This window comes from Oreochromis niloticus, linkage group LG6 (assembly GCF_001858045.2).
Source record: "Oreochromis niloticus isolate F11D_XX linkage group LG6, O_niloticus_UMD_NMBU, whole genome shotgun sequence".
In the NCBI taxonomy this organism is placed as follows: Eukaryota; Metazoa; Chordata; class Actinopteri; order Cichliformes; family Cichlidae; genus Oreochromis; species Oreochromis niloticus.
Window position 1 is genome coordinate 4,028,583 of NC_031971.2, and position 21,563 is coordinate 4,050,145.

Here is a 21,563-nt window from a genome sequence, read left to right on the forward strand (position 1 = left end):
GGGCAGTGACACGAGCTGTAGTACATGATGGGTTGTCAGTGGGCTGCTTTCATGATTTGTGTGTAAGTAAACAGCTGTAAAGGGACAGAATGAAAAGATGAAATCCTTGGTTATGATACCAAACTACAGAAACCTGTGAACATGAGGAGAAGCACAGAGCTGTGGGTGGACAGTCGCTCAGAAAGCAGCACTGCCAGTTACACAGCCGTGGGGTGCATCTTACATTACTGCTTCTATTCTACACCTGCACACAGTCACACAGACATGGACCAGTGTTACAGTTCTGTCCACATCTATACTGCGTCACACACAGCGTTCATTGTCCCGGTTTCATGTCAGATTAGGGAAAAGGATCAGCGATGGGCTCTTTGAGCTCTGCAGCCGGACGACGATACAAGACCACCGGTCAGTTTGCAGCTCAGACATCAGAGCACATACTCTAATGAAAGGAGCAAGAAAGGAAAGGACAATGGTTTCAGAAAATCCACCAAACACAGAGAAATGAGACACACGGGAGGGAACAGTTTTCACTCAGGGCCCTGTGACCACTGTGGGAAGCTGAAAGCACAGGACAGGCTTCACTGAAGTGACCCAAAACCACAGGAAGACAAAGAGTCAGCCGGATCTCAGTGAGCTGCTGCAAACGGAGCTCTGCAGCCATGGACGGTTATCAGCAGCTGAGATTTAGTGTTGCTGGTTTTGAACTGTGTAGATCATCCCCCATACCCGCTGATGGCGCTAATGCGCCGTTTTGCTGTTTACCAGCCTCCAATGAAACTTTAAAAAACCCAAGAAGTGTAGCCCCCCCCCGCCGCCGCCGCCGCCAGGAGACACTACGGGAGTTTGAAGTAAGGCCTAAATCTCGCGATGTTTGCCTCCAGTTACACAGGCGAGTTGCACAAGGTCAGTCGGGCCGCTGCAGAGGCGAGCAGGTCGGCGTGTCCAGGCTTTGCGTTGTCCGCTAAATCATCTCCAATGGCCAGAGGAAGCCGCAGCCGTCCCTCGGCTCCAGCCAGGTGAGACTGTCACAGTACCTGTGTGTGAATATCTCAGTGCTGCTGCTGCTGCTGCATTAGTGCAAACTGATTCCGCCGTACACGTGAGTTTGTCACGGGGGCGTGCGCCTGAAACACTTGTGACATTATGGTCACAAAAGGTGAGTGAAGTTTTCCTCCAGGAAGCAGCTTTAGCTAACAGCTTTGAGCTTGGACAATTATACAAATATTAAAAACATAATTTGATCATCTCTGAACTAAAATATGTTTAATGTTAGCTTGAATTCAGTTGTTTAAATAAGAACAGCACAGTTTACATCAGGGGATATGACAGGTGAAATATTCAGTAAAACATATACTGACAGCTCTCCAAATGAAATCAAATGATCCAGTTACAAAGCTGAACTTTAGTCAGGAACAAAGAAACCAAACACTAACATTTAGAAATGATCAAAGTGACTTTGATCGTTTGAGTTTTGGACTGAATGCATTCTGGGATTTTTGGCTGCACCTAGAGCTGGGCGATATAAGATTTTTTCATATCACGATATGTTTTTTTCATTTCAGGCGATAACGATATATATCACGATATAAGCCAAATAACTATATTTGTAAGATTTAAATGTGCCGTTGCTCACAAGTAAAATATGAAATAATTAGCAGCTTGTTTTGATTTAAATATTTATTTCCCATAATAAGTTCAACAGGGCAGATGTACTTAAGGAACATGAGACTTCAGTTTCAGATAAATAAAGGCAAATATTGCAAACTACACAAAAGGCAGCCGCTAAAGCGTTTAAGTTTCAAAATAGAACAAACAAAACAGACTAAATTGTCAATTCCACTTAGAAACAAAATATTAATTCTAAAAATAAATCTTACTTTGTTTTACAGAAGAACAGACAAAATTGACTAACTTTTGTCAATATCAAATAAACTGAGAACTAAAAGGAAATTCTCAATCTCTCCTTGTTGTATAGCTTAGCTTTTCAAACAGTTTTAACAGTTACTTTAGTCTGACAAAAGCCGAATGACAAATTAGCGCTTTCAGTCAGAGATTGAGCATGCACCGCTTTATTGTATTTCCAGACTTGCTTTCGGCACAATTTACAGTGCGCACTACTCTGTTTTTTGTCAGACTTGAAATAGCCGAAATATCTTCACACTACAGAACTTCTGTGGCCCTTCCGTTCGACAAGCTCTCCGGCATTGGACCCATCATCTGTTTTTTCTTCGGTAACCTTCGCTCACGCTCTCGGTTGATTTTTCTCTAGTCGGCAAACTCATTTCCTTCATTACCCGGGCTGCACGGCTGCAAAAACAAATACACATGTGCGCCTTGGCGCTTGTGCTGTACGTAACAAGTCACGTGACGTGACTCTGCGGCTGTGATTGGTTCGGCTCTGCGCTACTTAATTTGGATTGGCTGTTCTTTTTTTTTCTTTTAAGAGGACAAGAGAGATGAGGCCTATCGCAATAGTTTAATTTTTCTATCAAGAAAAAGTTATTTCGCAATACATATCGTTATCGTTCTATCGCCCAGCTCTAGCTGCACCGAGTCCACACAGGTCACCACCATCAATGCACGCTGGATAGGACGGGAGGAGCTGGAACACATCTGGGAATTTTGGGCATACTTTGAATTGGAACAGTACTTAGTCTGCGACGGCTGACGTATCACAAGTCCACACATAACTCCGAGCCTGCTTATTCTGAGCGTCCTCTCTCAGGCTGTGGGACAGTGAACTCTGACGTGAAGCCTACCCTCAGAAACTAACGGCAGCACAGAGAGCACACTCAGCAGCTGGAAGCTCTTGTCCTGCTCTTGTCCTGCTTACAGCAGTGTAGCATGACTTTTTTTTCTCCTGTCTGTAGCCCAGCTCCATCCCACGCTCCAGCTCCTGTTCATGCACCTCCGGCCTCCCTGGCCCCAGCTCCTGCTCAGTCCCAGGGTCCAGGACTCATGGCCCAGATGGCTACCACAGCTGCAGGGGTAGCTGTCGGCTCAGCTGTGGGCCACGTGGTTGGCAGCGCCCTCACGGGAGCATTCAGTGGGGGCAGCAGCAGCAGTCCAGAACCAGCCAAAACTACATACCAGGTAAGAGGTGGTTGGAAATGTCGCCCAGACGACGCCCAGCGTGCCCAACTTGAACCCGTTTCCTCAGCTCTAATGTTGCAGCTGCTGTGGTTTGAAATGCCACGTGTGTGATGTTTCTTTATGCTCTCATTCAGGAGCCCCCCCGGTCTGCTCCAGCCCAGCCGGGCCCCTGTCACTTTGAGGTCAAACAGTTTCTGGATTGTGCCACCAACCAGACAGACCTCACTCTCTGTGAGGGCTTCAATGAGGCGCTCAAACAGTGCAAGTTCTCCCATGGTAAGTCTGGTAAAGGAGGCGTGGAGCCTCATACTGCAGCTCTACTCGGAGCACGCCACAAAAACCTGCAACAACAGCCCACCGGCTTCATGTGATTGCTCTGAGTGTGCAGTCACATGATCAGTGGGGGTGGGCAGTCAATGGAAAACAAACATTCAGAACCTCTAATCCATCCTGGTTATTTTGGTTCCCTCATTAGGAACAATTCCCTTTAAACAAAGTGCGCTGATGGTGTTAGGAGAGTGACTGATGTCTGCAGAGTGGTCACTCGTGTTTGTTTGTGATTGTGCAGGTGTGACATCGCTGGTGTGATGAACGGACCCCACAGTCATGGTGAAGATCACGTGACACCAACGGGAGTGCTGTACTTCAGTGTGTGTGTGTGTGTGTGTGTGCGCGCGCGCTGGTCTGAGCTGACTCTATAACAGTGATGAACTCTTTAATAAATAGCTGCTGTCGACGTCACGTGTTGGTCTGTCCTACTTTGGGATGCTCCAGTGAAACAAAGTACAAATGTTCACTTCCTGCTTTGATTATTTTCATTGTGGGAAACTGATGATGATGATGATGGTGGGTAAACACTGAACATTAAAGGTTTGTTTGCTGGATTGGTGCTATAAGTCTGTTAGCAGCTGGATACTCACTGGTTAAAGTGTGTGCGCCACACACTGCGCTAATGTAAACAGCACACAGATCTGAACATTAAAGAAATGTCAGACTTTTTAACATGAAAGCTGCATTTTAAATTTCACCAGGTGTTTTACTTGTTTTAATAAGCTGTGTCCCAAAACGTCGGCTGCATCCTTCGGAGGACCCGGCCTTCGCGGTCTACGTGGGCCGGGTCCTTCAAAGACCGAGAAGGCCGGAAATGCGAGGCTGTGAAATGGGACAGTCTAGCCTTCAGATTTGCGTCACCGCTGTCTCGGTGGAGTTTAATAAACTCGGCCTTCTGCTCCTTGCTATCTAAAATATAACAGGACACTGGCGTAAATTATCGACCGTCTCACACTTCTGTTTGATCAGTTTTCTGTTTGACGTTTATTCAGCTGTGTGAAAATCCCGGAGGAACCCACCCGATGGATTAATAAAGTTTTAATTAATCTAATAATCTAATAACTTTGATCTCAGCCAAACCGGTTTACTCCGGAACAAATAAAACACCGAAATAAGGCAAACAATTACATTTTTAAGTTATCCAAGTGACTTATATATCATGTTTAACCTGAGTAGCGAAGGAGCGGGGGTCTGAAAACGATGAAGCCGGGAGTCTGCTGCTCTCGCCGGCTGGAGTGACCATTGAACCCCCCCGGCTTGCTATCGAGCAGGTGGGTAACAGACGTCTCCGAAAACGTCGGCGCACTTTTGCAAATATGCGATGTCTTGATAAACCAAGCAGATATTTGAAGTTTACACAGCTACTTTCTCACCTGAAAATATGTTAAAAGTTTATTTTGTGACCCAGAAAGATTCATAAGATTAATTTTAAAACTTAGTAGCGGCCGCCATTGTTGGCAGCTGAAATTTGGCTGGGCCGCGCTATGAATTCTGGGATATGGTGGCCACGAAGGACACACCCGACCCATCCTTCAAATTCGGGGAAATGAAGGACGCATTTGTCGGCCGCATTTGAAGGAGTCGACGAATTGGGACAGCCTTCGTCGCCTGGCTGTGACGTAATCGGCCTTCAAATGCGGCCTCCGGAGGATGCAGTCGACGTTTTGGGACACAGCTACAGTCACATTAAATTTGCAAAAAAAACCACAAAATGAATTGAGCCTTTTTGAGATCTGTGCTGACCGACACACAGGAAACAACAGGCGAGTGTCCTCTGTAGATGTGTCCGTTTGAAAGAACGGCAGCAGCCAGTTAGGACTGTGTGTGTTAGCTCCCAACATGAGCCACACAACACTGCTTTCAAAATAAGACTGACAGTAACTCCAGAAACACTAAATCTAACAGATTATTATCATTGCATCTCTGCCTGACACACGTGCTGTATATCTGAATGATCTCCTGTGTGGCAGCAGAGCTGAGTCTCTTTGCTGCACTGCCTGTTCAGAGGTCGGTGCAGATCATCTATGATGGACACCAGTTTGTTCAGGGCCCTGCTCCCCACCACAGCTTCCAGTTTGCAGCCAATCACAGAGTCTATGGAGGACCAGAAGAGCCACGCGCATCGAAATAAAAATTTCTGTGCTTTAATAATGAATTTTAGAATAAATTCTGCAATTGTAAATTCATTTTTGAATTCCAATTTAATAAACTGCATTTCAAAATCCTTTTTCCAATTGCATTTCAAAATCCTTTTTCCAATTGCACTTTAATAAACTGCATTTCAAAATCCTTTTTCCAGTTGCACTTTAATAAACTGCAGTTCAAAATCCTTTTTCCACTTGCAATTTAATAAACTGCAGTTCAAAATCCTTTTTCCACTTGCAATTTAATAAACTGCAGTTCAAAATCCTTTTTCCACCTGCAATTTAATAAACTGCAGTTCAAAATCCTTTTTCCACCTGCAATTTAATAAACTGCAGTTCAAAATCCTTTTTCCACTTGCAATTTAATAAACTGCAGTTCAAAATCCTTTTCCACTTGCAATTTAATAAACTGCAGTTCAAAATCCTTTTTCCACTTGCAATTTAATAAACTGCAGTTCAAAATCCTTTTTCCACTTGCAATTTAATAAACTGCAGTTCAAAATCCTTTTTTCCACTTGCAATTTAATAAACTGCAGTTCAAAATCCATTTCCCTTTCCTGTTCGCTCTGGGATTAGCTGCTGGATTAGCTGCTGGATTAGCTCTTCGATTAACAACTTGCTGGAGGCTATTCAAATTAGCCACACCGTGGGATGTAAGGAGCTCTCTGATTGGTTGGTTGGACACAGGCTGTCTGCCAGCCTGGATTTTTCTAGCTCAAAGCTTCTCCCTGCTACGAAGCGTGTGTGCTTGTACAAAGGCCGTTCAGCGTCGGGATTTACACTCGGCTCGACACGGATATGTGAAGAATGAAGGGACCCTGCAGCGAAACGGAGAGCCAACCTCTGACTGAGTGCCTGTCTACACATTCTGACCACCTGTTGAAGGTAAGGTGCTAACGTGGCTAACGCTAGCGTCACCGCACGTAGCCCCGTTATTTTAAGATCATCTTAGCTAATGAAAGTTTTACGTCGCAGCTGTACGAGCTCGCTACGTGTTTTATAAGCTGCTGTGCTCTTCACAAATAAAGCTGGAAGCAGCTCAGACTGTTAGAACCAGCACTGAGCCCTGTTACATTTATACGGTGTTAGAGCAATGGCTGCAACCTACAGCCTTTAAACTAGCGATTACAAATGCTGACAGTAAACTCATCAGTCCAGATGTTACCACATTACTCTGTGGTACTTAAGAGTTAAAACAACTGAGACAGGCTGATTAAAATAACAGCTGTCAGTTCTCTCATTCAACATATAAAGACTGGAGATCACACTACTGATTTCAGTTCATTTAATATGTGAGTGCACAGATTCATTCTCAACTGGACATAAATGATGATCAAAGGTTGTATATATGATGAATTCATCAAATCCCAGCCTCTAACACAGTGCGCTGAATCTTAGCTTTGAATGTCCAGTATATTCTAATCAGTGCAATGTAAGCATTCACCGAACCTATAGTATCTACACCTGTGTGGCAAATGTGTGGTAAAGATACAGATAATGAAATTTAATTATTAATACAATATACATCATGAAAAATGAAAGCTGAAATTGATTCAGTTTAGTACTTTTCTCTGTATGCTCTGTGATTATAAAGGCCTTAAATTCTGTGATATATACTGTAAATGATTTTCACAGAGGTCTTAAAGTACTTAAATCACTGCTGATAGTCTGGTTGTTTATATTTTCACATGTTTTTGTGTCTGTAGGGCTGTTTGATGACGATTTGGACTCCTATGGGAGATGAGGACACACCCACATCTGTTCCATACTGCAGCCATTGATGGTGTTACAGCTCTGAGTCAGATTTGGGCCATCAGACGCACACACTGGAAAACCAGCACCTGGACTTCATGCAGGAGAGACGGCCTCAGTGATGTAGGTTCATAAGCGAGTTCAAACATTTCTGGCCTCTTATCACTTAGATTTTGAATGCATTTAAAGCAGGAACTGCACACTAGGGGTGGGTTTTAATAATCGATTCATCGATTAAAATTGCCTGGCTTGGATAACGTGAAATCGATTCATTAAAATCCTGAATCGATTTTTTAATATAAATTTATTTTGCCCGAAACGCCAGAATCTCAGGTGAAACCTCACAAAATTTCAACAACCACCAAACAGCTAAGACAGTAAATGAGAGCAGGTACACGGATTCTGCACAAGGACGTAAACACACAGCGCGGACCCGTGGATCAGAATCAGTGAGATGTCGCCTTTCTCACCCGACGGGCGCTGCAGCTTTAAGCGTCTGCGCGCGTTCCCGCAGACGGCAATCACTTTCTGGCACAACAACTGCACGGACACGGTCGGTGCTGAAAGCTGACAGCTCGCTGATTCTGATGTTTCGGCGGGTAGCGCTTTGTGTTCACGCCCTTTTTGCGCTGATTCTAAAGCTGTTAGTTTTATCTCTCTCCAAACAATATTGACTGAACCAACAGCAAAAGAAGATCCAAACTACGCTTCACGTAAACATCGTCATGAATTCCCTCTGACTTTTACTGTTTTGCTTCACCCACGATAAAATCACACTTCATGCACAGCTCTCTCTCTCTCTGTACTGTTTTCTGCATTATTCGCTTGCTTGTTACGCGCAACTCTACTGTTGTTTACAGAGCTGTCGGCCGCTGTTTTTTTGTTTTGTTTTTTTTGTTTTACATACTTCCGAAAAGAAAACCTAATTTCTGCCGTTCAATACTGAACAAATTTAAACTTTTTAAAATTATGCAAAACCCTTAGCCGTGTCTCTAATAAAACCGCTGTAACGTCAGAGGTAACGTTCATATGTTGATTAATGGTTTTCTTTCGTTTTTGATGTACTGCAGATACATATTTTTATAAAATCCCAGGCCAGGACAACCACCTTCATGTTTTCTGTATTATCTTCAGCTACTTTGACACAAAGGCATCTGCTGTGACGCTCACACCTTTGATAAAGTCTTGCGTGTGTCAGCTTCCTTTTTATAGATACAAAAATATGTCAATGAAATCTGAATTATAATATTTCTGACTGTCAAAATTTCCCAGATTCAAATCGAATTGAATCGAATCGTGGATCGAATCGATTCGGGACCTTGTGAATCGGAAATGAATCGATTCTAGAAATCAGTGACGATACCCAGCCCTACTGCACACCTAGCTGTCAAAAGTTTGGCAGCATGAGTACTGTAAAGTTTTGCAGGGTCCTTGTTAAAAATTCCACAAGCACCACACCACATTTGTCATATACAGTTCCATTTTGTACAGGACATTTTTGAAATTATATCTATATAGATATTATATATCCTAGTTATCCACTTGTCAGTATTTTTTGAGTAAATGGATGTCGCTGATAAATCAGTGGTGATTCACCTGCAAATGTTTTTAACAAACTTTGTTTTTTGTAGAATTCATCAGCAGCTGTGGAGAGATGCATTTGAATATCTTCTGGTTCCACTTTTCCTTACCTGGAAGCTGAGTATTGCTGATTTCTGACAAGGACACAAACCTCAGTGCTTATCATGGGTGTTACATCCTCTGTGCAGCAATTCCAGAGAAAACGAGAGAGCAACGACCACTCATTAAGACCAGCCAGAAATCTGTCCCTTTCTGGCAGCTGTGGAAACTTCCATTAAGAAAGTTTGCATTCTTAGAACAATGCTGGATCATGTGTGATGTGTCATCATATGAGGATATTACATTTTGCCTTAATTCTGCTCAATTAAGTGTTTTGATCGTTGATCCAGTATGGCAGCTTTGTGTTGTGCTGCAAGTTAAAACCCATTGTCCTCATGAGCACAGCATCTAACAACTCTCCTTAAAAAAAGTCGATTGACTTTAACTGGACACAATGGTTTCCAGTGGGAGATACATTCATCACTCATCCGTGACACTGGAGAAGTCACCTGGATGAGTGATAAAACAATTTTCCATGGAAAATCCAGAGGAACTAAACTTTGTTGTTGTTTCTTTGGGCTCAATTTTGCCTGAGGCTGAAATTGAGCCCAAAATGTTTTCTTCTTTCAGAAGAAAACATTTTGCCAATAATCAGATAAAAAGATTGTTGAACCAGGTGGTATTCTCTGGAGTTTAAGACCAAAACTGAACTCAGTGAATTGACATTAGACTGGAAATTCATAAGATGAATAGAAATACTGCTGAAGCTGAATGATATGTGTGTGTATGTATGTGTGTGTGATCTTTGTTTTCTCCAATTCACCAGGTCTGTAAAGTTCAGTATGACTGTGGTACATGATACAAAAGAATAAATACAGAAGAATAACAACTTTATGTGAATAACTTTACTCTTCTTAAAAATAACTCATAAAACAAGTAAAAGTACAAATGTGTACAAGTTAGAGACTTCCTCAGTAAGTTTACACTCTTTTGGAGTGATTTTAATTGTGTGTTAAAGAAGAAAGATTAGAGGTAAAGTAGAGGATGCAGAGTCCATCACTGAGGCCGTCTCTCCTGCATGAAGTCCAGGTGCTGGTTTTCCAGTGTGTGCGTCTGATGGCCCAAATCTGACTCAGAGCTGTAACACCATCAATGGCTGCAGTATGGAACAGATGTGGGTGTGTCCTCATCTCCCATAGGAGTCCAAATCGTCATCAAACAGCCCTACAGACACAAAAACATGTGAAAATATAAACAACCAGACTATCAGCAGTGATTTAAGTACTTTAAGACCTCTGTGAAAATCATTTACAGTATATATCACAGAATTTAAGGCCTTTATAATCACAGAGCATACAGAGAAAAGTACTAAACTGAATCAATTTCAGCTTTCATTTTTCATGATGTATATTGTATTAATAATTAAATTTCATTATCTGTATCTTTACCACACATTTGCCACACAGGTGTAGATACTATAGGTTCGGTGAATGCTTACATTGCACTGATTAGAATATACTGGACATTCAAAGCTAAGATTCAGCGCACTGTGTTAGAGGCTGGGATTTGATGAATTCATCATACAACCTTTGATCATCATTTATGTCTAGCTGAGAATGAATCTGTGCACTCACATATTAAATGAACTGAAATCAGTAGTGTGATCTCCAGTCTTTATATGTTGAATGAGAGAACTGACAGCTGTTATTTTAATCAGCCTGTCTCAGTTGTTTTAACTCTTAAGTACCACAGAGTAATGTGGTAACATCTGGACTGATGAGTTTACTGTCAGCATTTGTAATCGCTAGTTTAAAGGCTGTAGGTTGCAGCCATTGCTCTAACACCGTATAAATGTAACAGGGCTCAGTGCTGGTTCTAACAGTCTGAGCTGCTTCCAGCTTTATTTGTGAAGAGCACAGCAGCTTATAAAACACGTAGCGAGCTCGTACAGCTGCGACGTAAAACTTTCATTAGCTAAGATGATCTTAAAATAACGGGGCTACGTGCGGTGACGCTAGCGTTAGCCACGTTAGCACCTTACCTTCAACAGGTGGTCAGAATGTGTAGACAGGCACTCAGTCAGAGGTTGGCTCTCCGTTTCGCTGCAGGGTCCCTTCATTCTTCACATATCCGTGTCGAGCCGAGTGTAAATCCCGACGCTGAACGGCCTTTGTACAAGCACACACGCTTCGTAGCAGGGAGAAGCTTTGAGCTAGAAAAATCCAGGCTGGCAGACAGCCTGTGTCCAACCAACCAATCAGAGAGCTCCTTACATCCCACGGTGTGGCTAATTTGAATAGCCTCCAGCAAGTTGTTAATCGAAGAGCTAATCCAGCAGCTAATCCAGCAGCTAATCCCAGAGCGAACAGGAAAGGGAAATGGATTTTGAACTGCAGTTTATTAAATTGCAAGTGGAAAAAAGGATTTTGAACTGCAGTTTATTAAATTGCAAGTGGAAAAAAGGATTTTGAACTGCAGTTTATTAAATTGCAAGTGGAAAAGGATTTTGAACTGCAGTTTATTAAATTGCAAGTGGAAAAGGATTTGAACTGCAGTTTATTAAATTGCAAGTGGAAAAAGGATTTTGAACTGCAGTTTATTAAATTGCAGGTGGAAAAAGGATTTTGAACTGCAGTTTATTAAATTGCAGGTGGAAAAAGGATTTTGAACTGCAGTTTATTAAATTGCAAGTGGAAAAGGATTTTGAACTGCAGTTTATTAAAGTGCAACTGGAAAAAGGATTTTGAAATGCAGTTTATTAAAGTGCAATTGGAAAAAGGATTTTGAAATGCAATTGGAAAAAGGATTTTGAAATGCAGTTTATTAAATTGGAATTCAAAAATGAATTTACAATTGCAGAATTTATTCTAAAATTCATTATTAAAGCACAGAAATTTTTATTTCGATGCGCGTGGCTCTTCTGGTCCTCCATAAGAGTCGGCCTTCATTCAGTTTGTTGGTGTCAGCCAAGTGCACCAAGCTCACCGCAGTGACTGAAAAGCAAACCACCTCATCACCTTCTTGTGTGCAGCCTGTGTCGCTCTTCCCTCCTGTTGATGTGGTCGTCCCAGGATACATATAGGTCATGTAGCCCTCCTCCCCCCCGAAGCCCTCTTACTCTCCTTCAGGAGTCTATTCTTCACAGACACTCTGCAAACTCTTCATTATTACCAAATTTCGTCATCATTCAACTGCTGGAGCAAAACTGATAGCAAATAAGGATTTATGAAATATTTCTGATAGCGCTAGTCCTCCGTTTAATTTATATAGCTCCAAGTCACAACAACAGTTGCCTCAAGGCACTTTATATCGTAAGGTAAAGAAAAACCCCAAAATCATATAACCCCCTATGAGCAAGCACTTTGGCGATGGTGGGAAAGAAAAGCTTCTTTTTACAGCACAAACAGGAAACGAGCTCCTACGGAGCCCCGCAAGGTCCACTAGAGAAAAGAACTGAAGCTGTTCTGGTGTGAGATCCTGCAAAAATGTGTTAAGTCCACGTGCCTCCAGGTCAGCACTGAGACCTTGGAAACAACCACAGCGATGGAAGACACGGCCGCTTGGCCTGAACTATGAACACATTAAACCAGCCGTCTGGGAGGGGACAAAGTCATCCCTGTCAGTCTTGGTTTAGTTCATTAACGGTGCTCTGGACAGTCCCTTGTGAGGCTCCGTAGGGCTTCATAAGAACCTGATGTTTAACAGTCCAGACTGAAGCTACCTGCTTCTCTGTGAGTGCTCGCACTTGTTTCTTTCTGCCTTGAAGTGTGGGAGCAGACACAGTCTGTGTGGGGCAGCAGCGACACTGCAGCCGTGGACGGCCTCGTTTATGTTTAAACACATTTGTCCAGGTTTGTAGAAGTGAGAGCAGCTCTGTCCAAAGTGGGACGGATATGTCTCCTGAGGGTTCCAGAAACTTACCTGTAAAGCTCACATCACTTTCTGGACCCCAACCAGAGAGCCGACGATCTAAGGAGAACATGCGGCCAGACATGTGACTGCTGGATGGTGGGGAGGGGGGCAGACATGTGACTGCAGGGGGGCTGTGATTGATGACACCTGACGTCATGAATTACAGTTGTAGTATTTCCCGTGTGTTTACAGCCCAGGTAAAGAGTTAAGGTTTTACATGTTTACTTCCGGTTTCGCCAGCTCTTACGACACATCCGTCTCAGTCTCCCACGGTCACGTCCGTGCGGGCTTCAGCGCTCCAACATGCCTTTCATCGAGCTACAGAGCAACCTGCCCGCCGGCCAGTTCTCGGAGGCCTTTCTGAAGAGGCTGTGCTCCAGCACCGCGGCGGCTCTGGGGAAACCCGAGGACGTGAGTACAGCACACACACACGGACCCCAGCCCGACCTCCAGGCTGACAGGCCTGCGAGCCGAGCGCAGCACACCGAGGATACGTGTCCGCTGTCTGGATCACAGCAGGCCGGTCATCAGCTCTCAGTCAACCCTGATCCACATACGACAGCTGACCAATCACAAGCACCGATCGGGAAGAGTCGGATATGACGCGTGAACCGGTGAAAGTCACCGCGCAGTGAAAGAGCGTCAAAAGTGTTTTTACACGCTTCAAAGAGCCGCTGTGTCAATAAAGTTGATTCAGTATCACAGCTCCATCAGCAGGACTGGATTATGGGCTGTGTCCCAATTAAGAGACCGCACGCTTGAAGTACGCGCACTACGCGTGCTACGTACGGTGCGTACTATAAGTACGGGAAGTGCGGAAGTGAGAGGCTTGTGAAATGGGACGGTCTAGCCTTCGTCGCGCTGTTCAGGTTGCCTAGCAACCATGATACTAACCGCGAGAAATGTTTCAAACAGCTTTGTGTGACAGAAATGAAGGAGAAAAATGTTTTGTTGGTCATTCATTTTTGTCATGACATCACTTTGATTAGTTGAGACCACAGGACTGTAAAACATGATAGTTGGGCTTCATTTCTGTACTGAACAGTCATTTAAGATTAGTTAGTAAATAATAATTAGCTAATGTTGTTCATGAGACTAAAGTCATCTCACTGTGGTAATGTTAATATAATATGGACAATATTATATGTATTGTCAGATTATACACACACACACACACACACACACACACACACACACACACATTACAGCAGTGAGCTTGAACTCTGGGTCAAAGATTCAAGTAGCAGTTATTTATATTTCCTATCACCTTAAATCTTCACTCAAAGACAAGTATCTCTGACAGTGTATATACAGATGTATTATATATAAGAGACAAACATTGTTCTTTCAATATGTTGGCATTATTACATTTGGCTCAATGCTTATATATATGTGTAAAAAGCAAATGTACAAGCTGTGATAACTGTTTCTGATAGAATGAAGATCAGACTGATATATGAAATATTCCTTTATTGGGTGAGAAAATCAGACCATGTCATAACTGCTTTAAGTCATACAGAATAGATATCAGAGCCTTAAACAGGCTGACTTCTGCTAAATGGGTCAAACTGGGCAGAAAGTATACAAACACATAACATCCTTATAGAATATGATGTAACACTATAGATCAACTTACCTCAGAATATATAAAGCATATAAACAATTACAGCAATATGATGCAACAAACACAGCAGTGCTACTAATCCAAAATACTCAAAGCTTCATAGAACTGAAACAAACATTTATTTTTAGCTCCATTCTGCTGCTGATACATACTTTAGGTTTCTGAACATTAAACTTGTTGCTGCCTTTCATAGTGTGTAACTTGAAGGCCCTGAGTACTTTCTCCCACACTGAAAACACTGGGATGATAACATTATTTGAACATTACCTAATAAGACTGATTCAGGACAGACAATTAGTTATGTTAAACTTTCCTAGCAGTCCTTCACAAACAGGGAACAGTCTGTCTATTCTCTCCATCTGTCAGCTGCTGCTGGCTCTTCCTCCTCCTCTTCCTCACACACTGCTGAGTTTGTCCTGGTGGATCATCAGGGGTGCAAAGCCTCACAGATGATGTGCAGCAGTGGGTCCCTCAGTCTGTCCTCACTCTGGACACTTGCAGTCGTCACACATGGAAATCAAATGTGTGATATGCTGCAGGATTCAAACACAAGTGTAACTTATAAATACATGTTCATACTTTTATTCCACAATCAGAGAGAAAGAAACAGAGAGAGAGTGCAGGACAGACAGACAGGTGACAGTCTCAGGTGTACACACTGCTACAAAACAGCACAAGAGAAGGAGGATTTAGTGTTTGTGTTATTACGAGTGCTAAACAAGAAGAGTTCCCAGATGGTCCAGTGGACACATGTGTGACTCCTGTGATTAAAGCATCTTTCTTTCAGCTTAACGAGTGAACCGTCAGCTCGTTCAAACACACGTTAAAGTCCGTTTGGCTCGACACCACCGAACAGAGGCAGCAATATAACATAGCTAACATTAACAGTGCAGTGAATCCTGCTTGTGCCGTCATATTCAGGACTGCAAACCGAGCAGCATCACTGACTTTCAGCTTGTTGTGTTTGTGGATATATGACTGACTTTAATTATCCATAAAATCATCACACTCTGTAAGATTAAGGTCGACTATATATGTATTTAGAAGTAGAGGCTTTAAAACCAAGTTACCGCTGAAAGTACAAACATCACTAATGTCACATAACTTTGCCGACACGTGGCCAACAGTAATGTTTTAATGTTCTTAAACATTCGCACATAAATAAGTGACATCATATTCAGTACTTACTTTTGACAGTTCTCTTCGGCCGCTCCCTTCTGCCGTATTTTGCGGCAAAATTATCCACACCCACCGCCGTGCTATGGATTGTGGGATATATGGGACCACGAAGCGTGCACCGGACCACGCTTGATATTTGGGGAAATTGACGGCGCATTTGGAGTACATTTTGAATTGGAGCTGTGTCCCAAAACGTCGGCTGCATCCTTCGGAGGACCCGGCCTTCGCGGTCTACGTGGGCCGGGTCCTTCGAAGACCGAGAAGGCCGGAAGTAAACGGCTGTGAAATGGGACGGTCTAGCCTTCAGATTTGCGTCACCGCTGTCTCGGTGGAGTTTAATAAACTCGGCCTTCTGCTCCTTGCTATCTAAAATATAACAGGACACTGGCGTAAATTCTCGACCGTCTCACACTTCTGTTTAATCAGTTTTCTGTTTGACGTTTATTCAGCTGTGTGAAAACCAAGGAGGAACCCACCCGATGGATTAATAGAAGTTTTATTTCATCTAATAATCTAATAACTTTGATCTCAGCCAAACCGGTTTACTCCGGAACAAATAAAACACCGAAAAAAGCCAAACAATTACATTTTTAAGTTATCCGAGTGACTTATATATCATGTTTAACCTGAGTAGCGAAGGAGCGGGGGTCTGAAAACGATGAAGCCGGGATTCCGCTGCTCTCGCCGGCTGGAGTGACCATTGAACCCCCCGGCTTGCTATCGAGCAGGTGGGTAACAGACGTCTCCGAAAACGTCGGCACACTTTTGCAAATATAGGATGTCTTGATAAACCGAGCAGATATTTGAAGTTTACACAGCTACTTTCTCACCTGAAAATATGTTAAAAGTTTATTTTGTGACCCAGAAAGATTAATAAGACTAATTTTAAAACGTAGTAGCGGCCGCCATTGTTGGCAGCTGAAATTTGACTGGGCCGCGCTATGAATTCTGGGATATGGTGGGCCACGAAGGACACACCCGACCCATCCTTCAAATTCGGGGAAATGAAGGACGCATTTGTCGGCCACATTTGAAGGAGTCGACGAATTGGGACAGCCTTCGTCGCCTGGCTGTGACGTAATCGGCCTTCAAATGCAGCCTCCGGAGGATGCAGCCGACGTTTTGGGACACAGCTAGAGACAGCCGTCGTCGCGTGGCGGTGACGTAATCGCACTTGAAATGCGTACTTCAAGCGTGCAGATCCTGAATTGGGACACAGCCGTAGTCACGTGTCTGATGAAACGAGGGTGTAGTTTCTATCCTTACAGCTGCAGCCTCTGGATCAGGCGTGGGGACCTGCAGATTTTAGGTCTCACCTGAATTGCATGATGAGTTTATTACCCGGCCTCTGGAGAACTTCAAGACATGCTGAGGAGGTCATTTAGCCATGTAGATCAAGGACACATCTAAAACCTGCAGGACACCGGCCTGAGGCCTGGCGTTCCCCACACCTGCTCTGATGTAAAGAATAAAGTAAATGCTGAATTCCAGCTTTAGCCAGCAGGTACAAACGGGCTCCGTTTAGGACCACTGAGGCTTGGAGAGCTACAAAAGCTTTAAAGTGTTTGGAGCCAACAAGCAGTGAAGCTGCTAATAAGAATCCATATTTAATACTGATGCTCATCAGAGAAACACAAAGACTTTAGACAAACCTGGATGTCGAGGTGATGTTCTGGAGATCTGCTGTCAGTGTTATTGTCTGCTCTTTGTAACAGAACTGTGACTGACAGAGTGAAGAAGAGCACGCTGCTAAAACTAGTTTCCATGGAGCAGAAACACATGAACCGCATTTTAATCAGCATGTTGTTTGTATCGTGATCCAATGATAATATTAACATGTATGTGCATTTGCTTGAACTCTTGTTTTTTACCAAACCTAAAGACATGCTGGCAGAGACCGCTCACATCTGGAGCCCGGACAGAGGACGATGTCTCACCAGTTTACAGGAGAACAGTTAAACTGGGATACTGTGTTAGGTCAGGGCTTGTCAGCATGCAGTTCAATCTGCCACAAGTAGCTTTCAAATACAGTTTATACAGCAGATCAGGTTATTGTGCTATCAGCGTGTAACGTGGCTAATGCATTTCACACAGCTTTGTCTCAACTCAAAAAGAAGGAAAAGCTAATAATAACAATTAAAACATTCTCAGATAAAAAAGACTTACCAAGCAAACAACACAGAAGTATGGAGAGCAAAATGTTCTTACAGGGCGTCGCTTCACCTTCGGTCAGGGTCATAGCCACTGTAGGAGGTCAGAGGTCAGAGTTACTGTTTCCACCTCCACAACTCTGGATTTTAAACACTAATATTTTACACCTCAGATGTACATGAAAGAATGTGACTCTGCTTAGAGAAACATGAACTCTACCTCTGCACCAAGTCTGATAACACCAAACTATTGAACACTGTATTATTCAGTGGATTAACTGAACTGATGCTCGTGACTGTTTAAGGCTACATCATGTTTTGCGTGTGCAGTGAGGACACAGAAGAGTAACTATGGTGCACCTGTGCTGCCCTGCTGTGGAAGTATGCACACTTTGTTTGTTTGATGAAGCCTTGCCCGTGCAGCCTTCTTCCTCAGTCGGGCTTCAATTCGAGTGTCTGTGTCTTTGGTACAGCGGATGAACGTGGTGGTGACGCCGGGGCTGCCGATGCTGATAGCAGGTTCCACCTCTCCGTGTGTGATCCTGTCAGTGTCTGCTATCGGTGTGACTGACACCGCCGAGAAGAACAAGGAGCACAGCGCCAAGATCTTTGAGTTTCTGACCAAGGAGCTCGATCTGAACCAAGACAGGTGAGGTGCACACTCGCTGTAGTTACCTGTTTACTGAGGCTCTGTCTCCTTAACAGCTTGACAGTGATCACATGTAAAGGCTGTGAATGTTAATGATTCACTAACTGAATAAACTAATGGACATGAGCCGCTGAGCCTTTCCTGAATGTAGACAGCTGTTGTATAAATATACTTTGGAAAGAGGAGCATGTATATTTACTACACTCTGCAGAATGCTATAAAGTCAAACTGGGCCCGATCCCAGCACAGCCCAGCACTAATCAATGCCACTGCAGCACACAATCAATCAATCAATCAATCAAGCCTTTTATTTGTCACATGCAAAGTTTACACCTGCAGTGAAATTGGACCCCCCGACCATACATACATAGCACAGGCATCACATGGGAAGACTGGTCGGAGACAGGCAGTAATTTGGAAAAACAATGAAATGTACAACACAATGGGAGGAGTGAAAAAAAGAGACCTCTACTCATACTGGGCTCCTTGTGGGAGGTCAGCATGAGAACAGAAAACAAAAAAACTCCTGTGCACAGAGAGCACATACATGTCCACGTCACAACACCATAAACCACATGACAAGCAATGAGGGTGGGTAAGGGGGTGAGAGGTGAGCCGATGTAGACACAGCCATCTTGCCCTGCAGCTATTAATTCAGCGCTGGGCCTAGACCTGCTGTCTCACCTCGGCCTTGGAGATAAACCTTCCAAGGTGTCCAGGATCCAGGATGGAGGTGTGTAGCATGGGAAGTAACAGTCAGGAACACGTGGCAGGCTTCATCTGATGGTGCGATGGGTTAAGAGTGTCAAGGAGCAAAGTCACAGGAAAGGTTGGAACCATATCAAGCAGAAGGAAAATGAAAATGCTGTGCATTGTAAAACCTTTACATCAGGGACTCCACATCTCTGCAGAGAGCACAGTCTCTGGGAGTGACTGAGGACACCCCGTGAGTCAGAAGCTAAGTTCACGTCTCTGTTGTGGAGGAACGTGGCTCTTATTTACACCCTTGCTTGGATTCATGGAGATTTGTAGGTATTTGTTCATGCACAGCTCTGCTACGGTTCTGGCACACTGTTTGAGTTGAGGTTTGGACTCTGACCATGCTGCTGTAGTGGGGCTCACTGGGCCTCATTCACTTACATTTGTGTGGACATGTACTCGGTCTGTATCCACACAAAGTTACTGTTGGATTCATCAAAGGTACGCACCGTGGTAGTGATTCAGAATCAGTGTAAGCCAACAGCTTGTGCCTGCTGTCTCTGTAAGAGAGAACAGGAGAAAGTCTGAATGACATTAGTGAAACATCAGAGTCTAAGCAGGCAGAGATCTGTCCATAGTGTTTTCCACTGGAGAGATGATGGTTCAAACAAGAAACCGAGGAGGAAAGACCTGACCTGTCAGTCACTCTCAACAATCAGAAAAACAAGCCCAAATCCTCACCTCTGCACCACCGTGCTCGACAAAGCTGGTGCACAGATGTTCGATGTGCTGTGTGTATGTGCTTCTTCCTCCTGTTGTTGCAGATCATCTGGACACATGTGGAACATTTCACATTAGGATGATGTAGAGAACTGATTTGGTAGAAAGATTGGTTTCAGGGCCGATTTTCTGTCTGTGATGATGGTTTAAACACAGTAAGCGTTAGTGCCGCTGTCAGCGATGAGTGTGCTGCTCTCATTTGGATGTCCAGACTGACTGCTGTGTTTGATTGGCAGGATTGTGATTATGTTCAACGCGCTGGAGCCTCACCAAGTGGGGAAAAAGGGAACCGTCATGAGCTTCTTGTGAAGGATCGCCTCCCTGAAAGACCAGCTGTACCACATCAGCACCCGCCCCCCTCTGAACAGTCGTTTAAAGGTCACTTGCTTCATTTTCACACCATGTTCATTTCTGCTGTCTGAACCAAACCCAAGCTCTGCGACTGTTACATTCGCTTGGTTTCTATACTTGTTACGAAGAAGCGCACAGAGAAAGAGCTCGAAAGTTTGAGTTTTGATGCAGCAGAGGGCTCCTCTGGAAACAAGGTTACTGTGATGTGGATGAAATAAACACAGTTCACTTATGTGTGTGTGTTTGCCTTCTTTCACATGTTAGCGGACACGTGTGAACCATCACTGCAGCGTTATTCATCTGCTGCCAGATTCTCAAAGCTCAGCTTCACCTGAAAATGTTCATTGTTTCGTGTGTTCGGCAGGTTCGATATGCATCTTTGCACATTGGTGATTTCAGTCAACATGTTAAAGAAGTGCGACGTACAGCTCGTAGCTCCTGGCTCACACACATCAGTGAGAAAGGTGCCACTTTTTACATGCGTATCCTAAATGTGTTAATATTCCTTATCCAAAGAAGACATGGCTGAATGCCTCGTCCTTACTGAGCGACACGTCTTTATGTGTGAGAGCAGAGTAAAGCTCCTGTGTTGGTTGAGGTAGTGGACCATCTCCATTTGCAGTAAAACTCAATCCTACAGTCGGAAATGTACTGAAAAAGGTGAGTTTAATCTAAGTGATGAACATCAGTGTGAAGGGTTTAGTCTCTGCTAAGTCTTTGGCCTGACTAACACAATGATGAGCTGTAAGATCTGACTTCCCCAGCTGAGGGAACACGGGTACATTTATAAAGGTAGTTCATGCTAGCACGTGTTTGCCATAGGAGGTTACTGACCCTCATCTGTCCCTGAAAGAGCAACAACAGGAGCATATCTCTGAGTTATGTAAATGCTCAGATGACCTTTCACCCAGTGCTCTGCAGCTTGTCTGGAGCCCATCAGATCAGAGAGCACAGAGATGGAGCAAGAGGACTCCCAGTTGGACTGAACTCCCTGAATCATCTGGCTCGCACTGCTGCGGCAGCTGTGAGACCAACCTGCAGAGAACCCTGATATTAAATGGAACACTGATTCTATTCTATTTAAAATAGAACAAGACAAAAACGTTGTAATCACGTAGGTCACCAGTTATCAGTGGAGACGTGATTCATTTTTGGTTAGCGCCATAATAAAAGTTAACGAGGAGCAAAGTTACGATCTTGGGTGATTTTCTTCTTCTTTAGAAGAATCCAAAAACTGCATGTGTTGAATGATAACAGTACTTTTTATGAACTGCTGCAGA

At 43.7% G+C, this 21,563-nt stretch overlaps 2 protein-coding genes and 2 long non-coding RNA genes across 4 annotated transcripts; 2 read left to right on the plus strand and 2 right to left on the minus strand.

Annotated features, from left to right (window-relative positions):
- The first annotated feature begins 837 nt into the window (after nucleotides 1-837).
- On the plus strand, nucleotides 838-3,834 carry chchd10 (coiled-coil-helix-coiled-coil-helix domain containing 10). The gene is made up of 4 exons (XM_003456549.5): nucleotides 838-1,016; nucleotides 2,871-3,093; nucleotides 3,228-3,369; nucleotides 3,662-3,834. Exons 1-4 carry the CDS (start codon nucleotides 868-870, stop codon nucleotides 3,679-3,681), a joined length of 534 nt encoding a protein of 177 aa, XP_003456597.2. The 5' UTR covers nucleotides 838-867; the 3' UTR covers nucleotides 3,682-3,834.
- Nucleotides 3,835-12,943: 9,109 nt separating this feature from the next.
- ddt (D-dopachrome tautomerase) lies at nucleotides 12,944-20,517 on the plus strand. Its single transcript, XM_003456548.5, has 3 exons — nucleotides 12,944-13,262; nucleotides 18,278-18,453; nucleotides 20,169-20,517. The coding sequence occupies exons 1-3, from the start codon at nucleotides 13,155-13,157 to the stop codon at nucleotides 20,239-20,241; spliced, it is 357 nt and encodes a 118-aa protein (XP_003456596.1). The 5' UTR covers nucleotides 12,944-13,154; the 3' UTR covers nucleotides 20,242-20,517.
- LOC112847154 (uncharacterized) lies at nucleotides 17,278-18,273 on the minus strand. Its single transcript, XR_003220534.1, has 2 exons — nucleotides 18,165-18,273; nucleotides 17,278-17,898 (listed from the first exon to the last, which is right to left on the minus strand). It is a non-coding gene; the product is annotated as an uncharacterized LOC112847154 (long non-coding RNA).
- LOC112847156 (uncharacterized) lies at nucleotides 18,747-20,162 on the minus strand. Its single transcript, XR_003220536.1, has 2 exons — nucleotides 19,894-20,162; nucleotides 18,747-19,712 (listed from the first exon to the last, which is right to left on the minus strand). It is a non-coding gene; the product is annotated as an uncharacterized LOC112847156 (long non-coding RNA).
- Nucleotides 20,518-21,563: the final 1,046 nt, after the last annotated feature.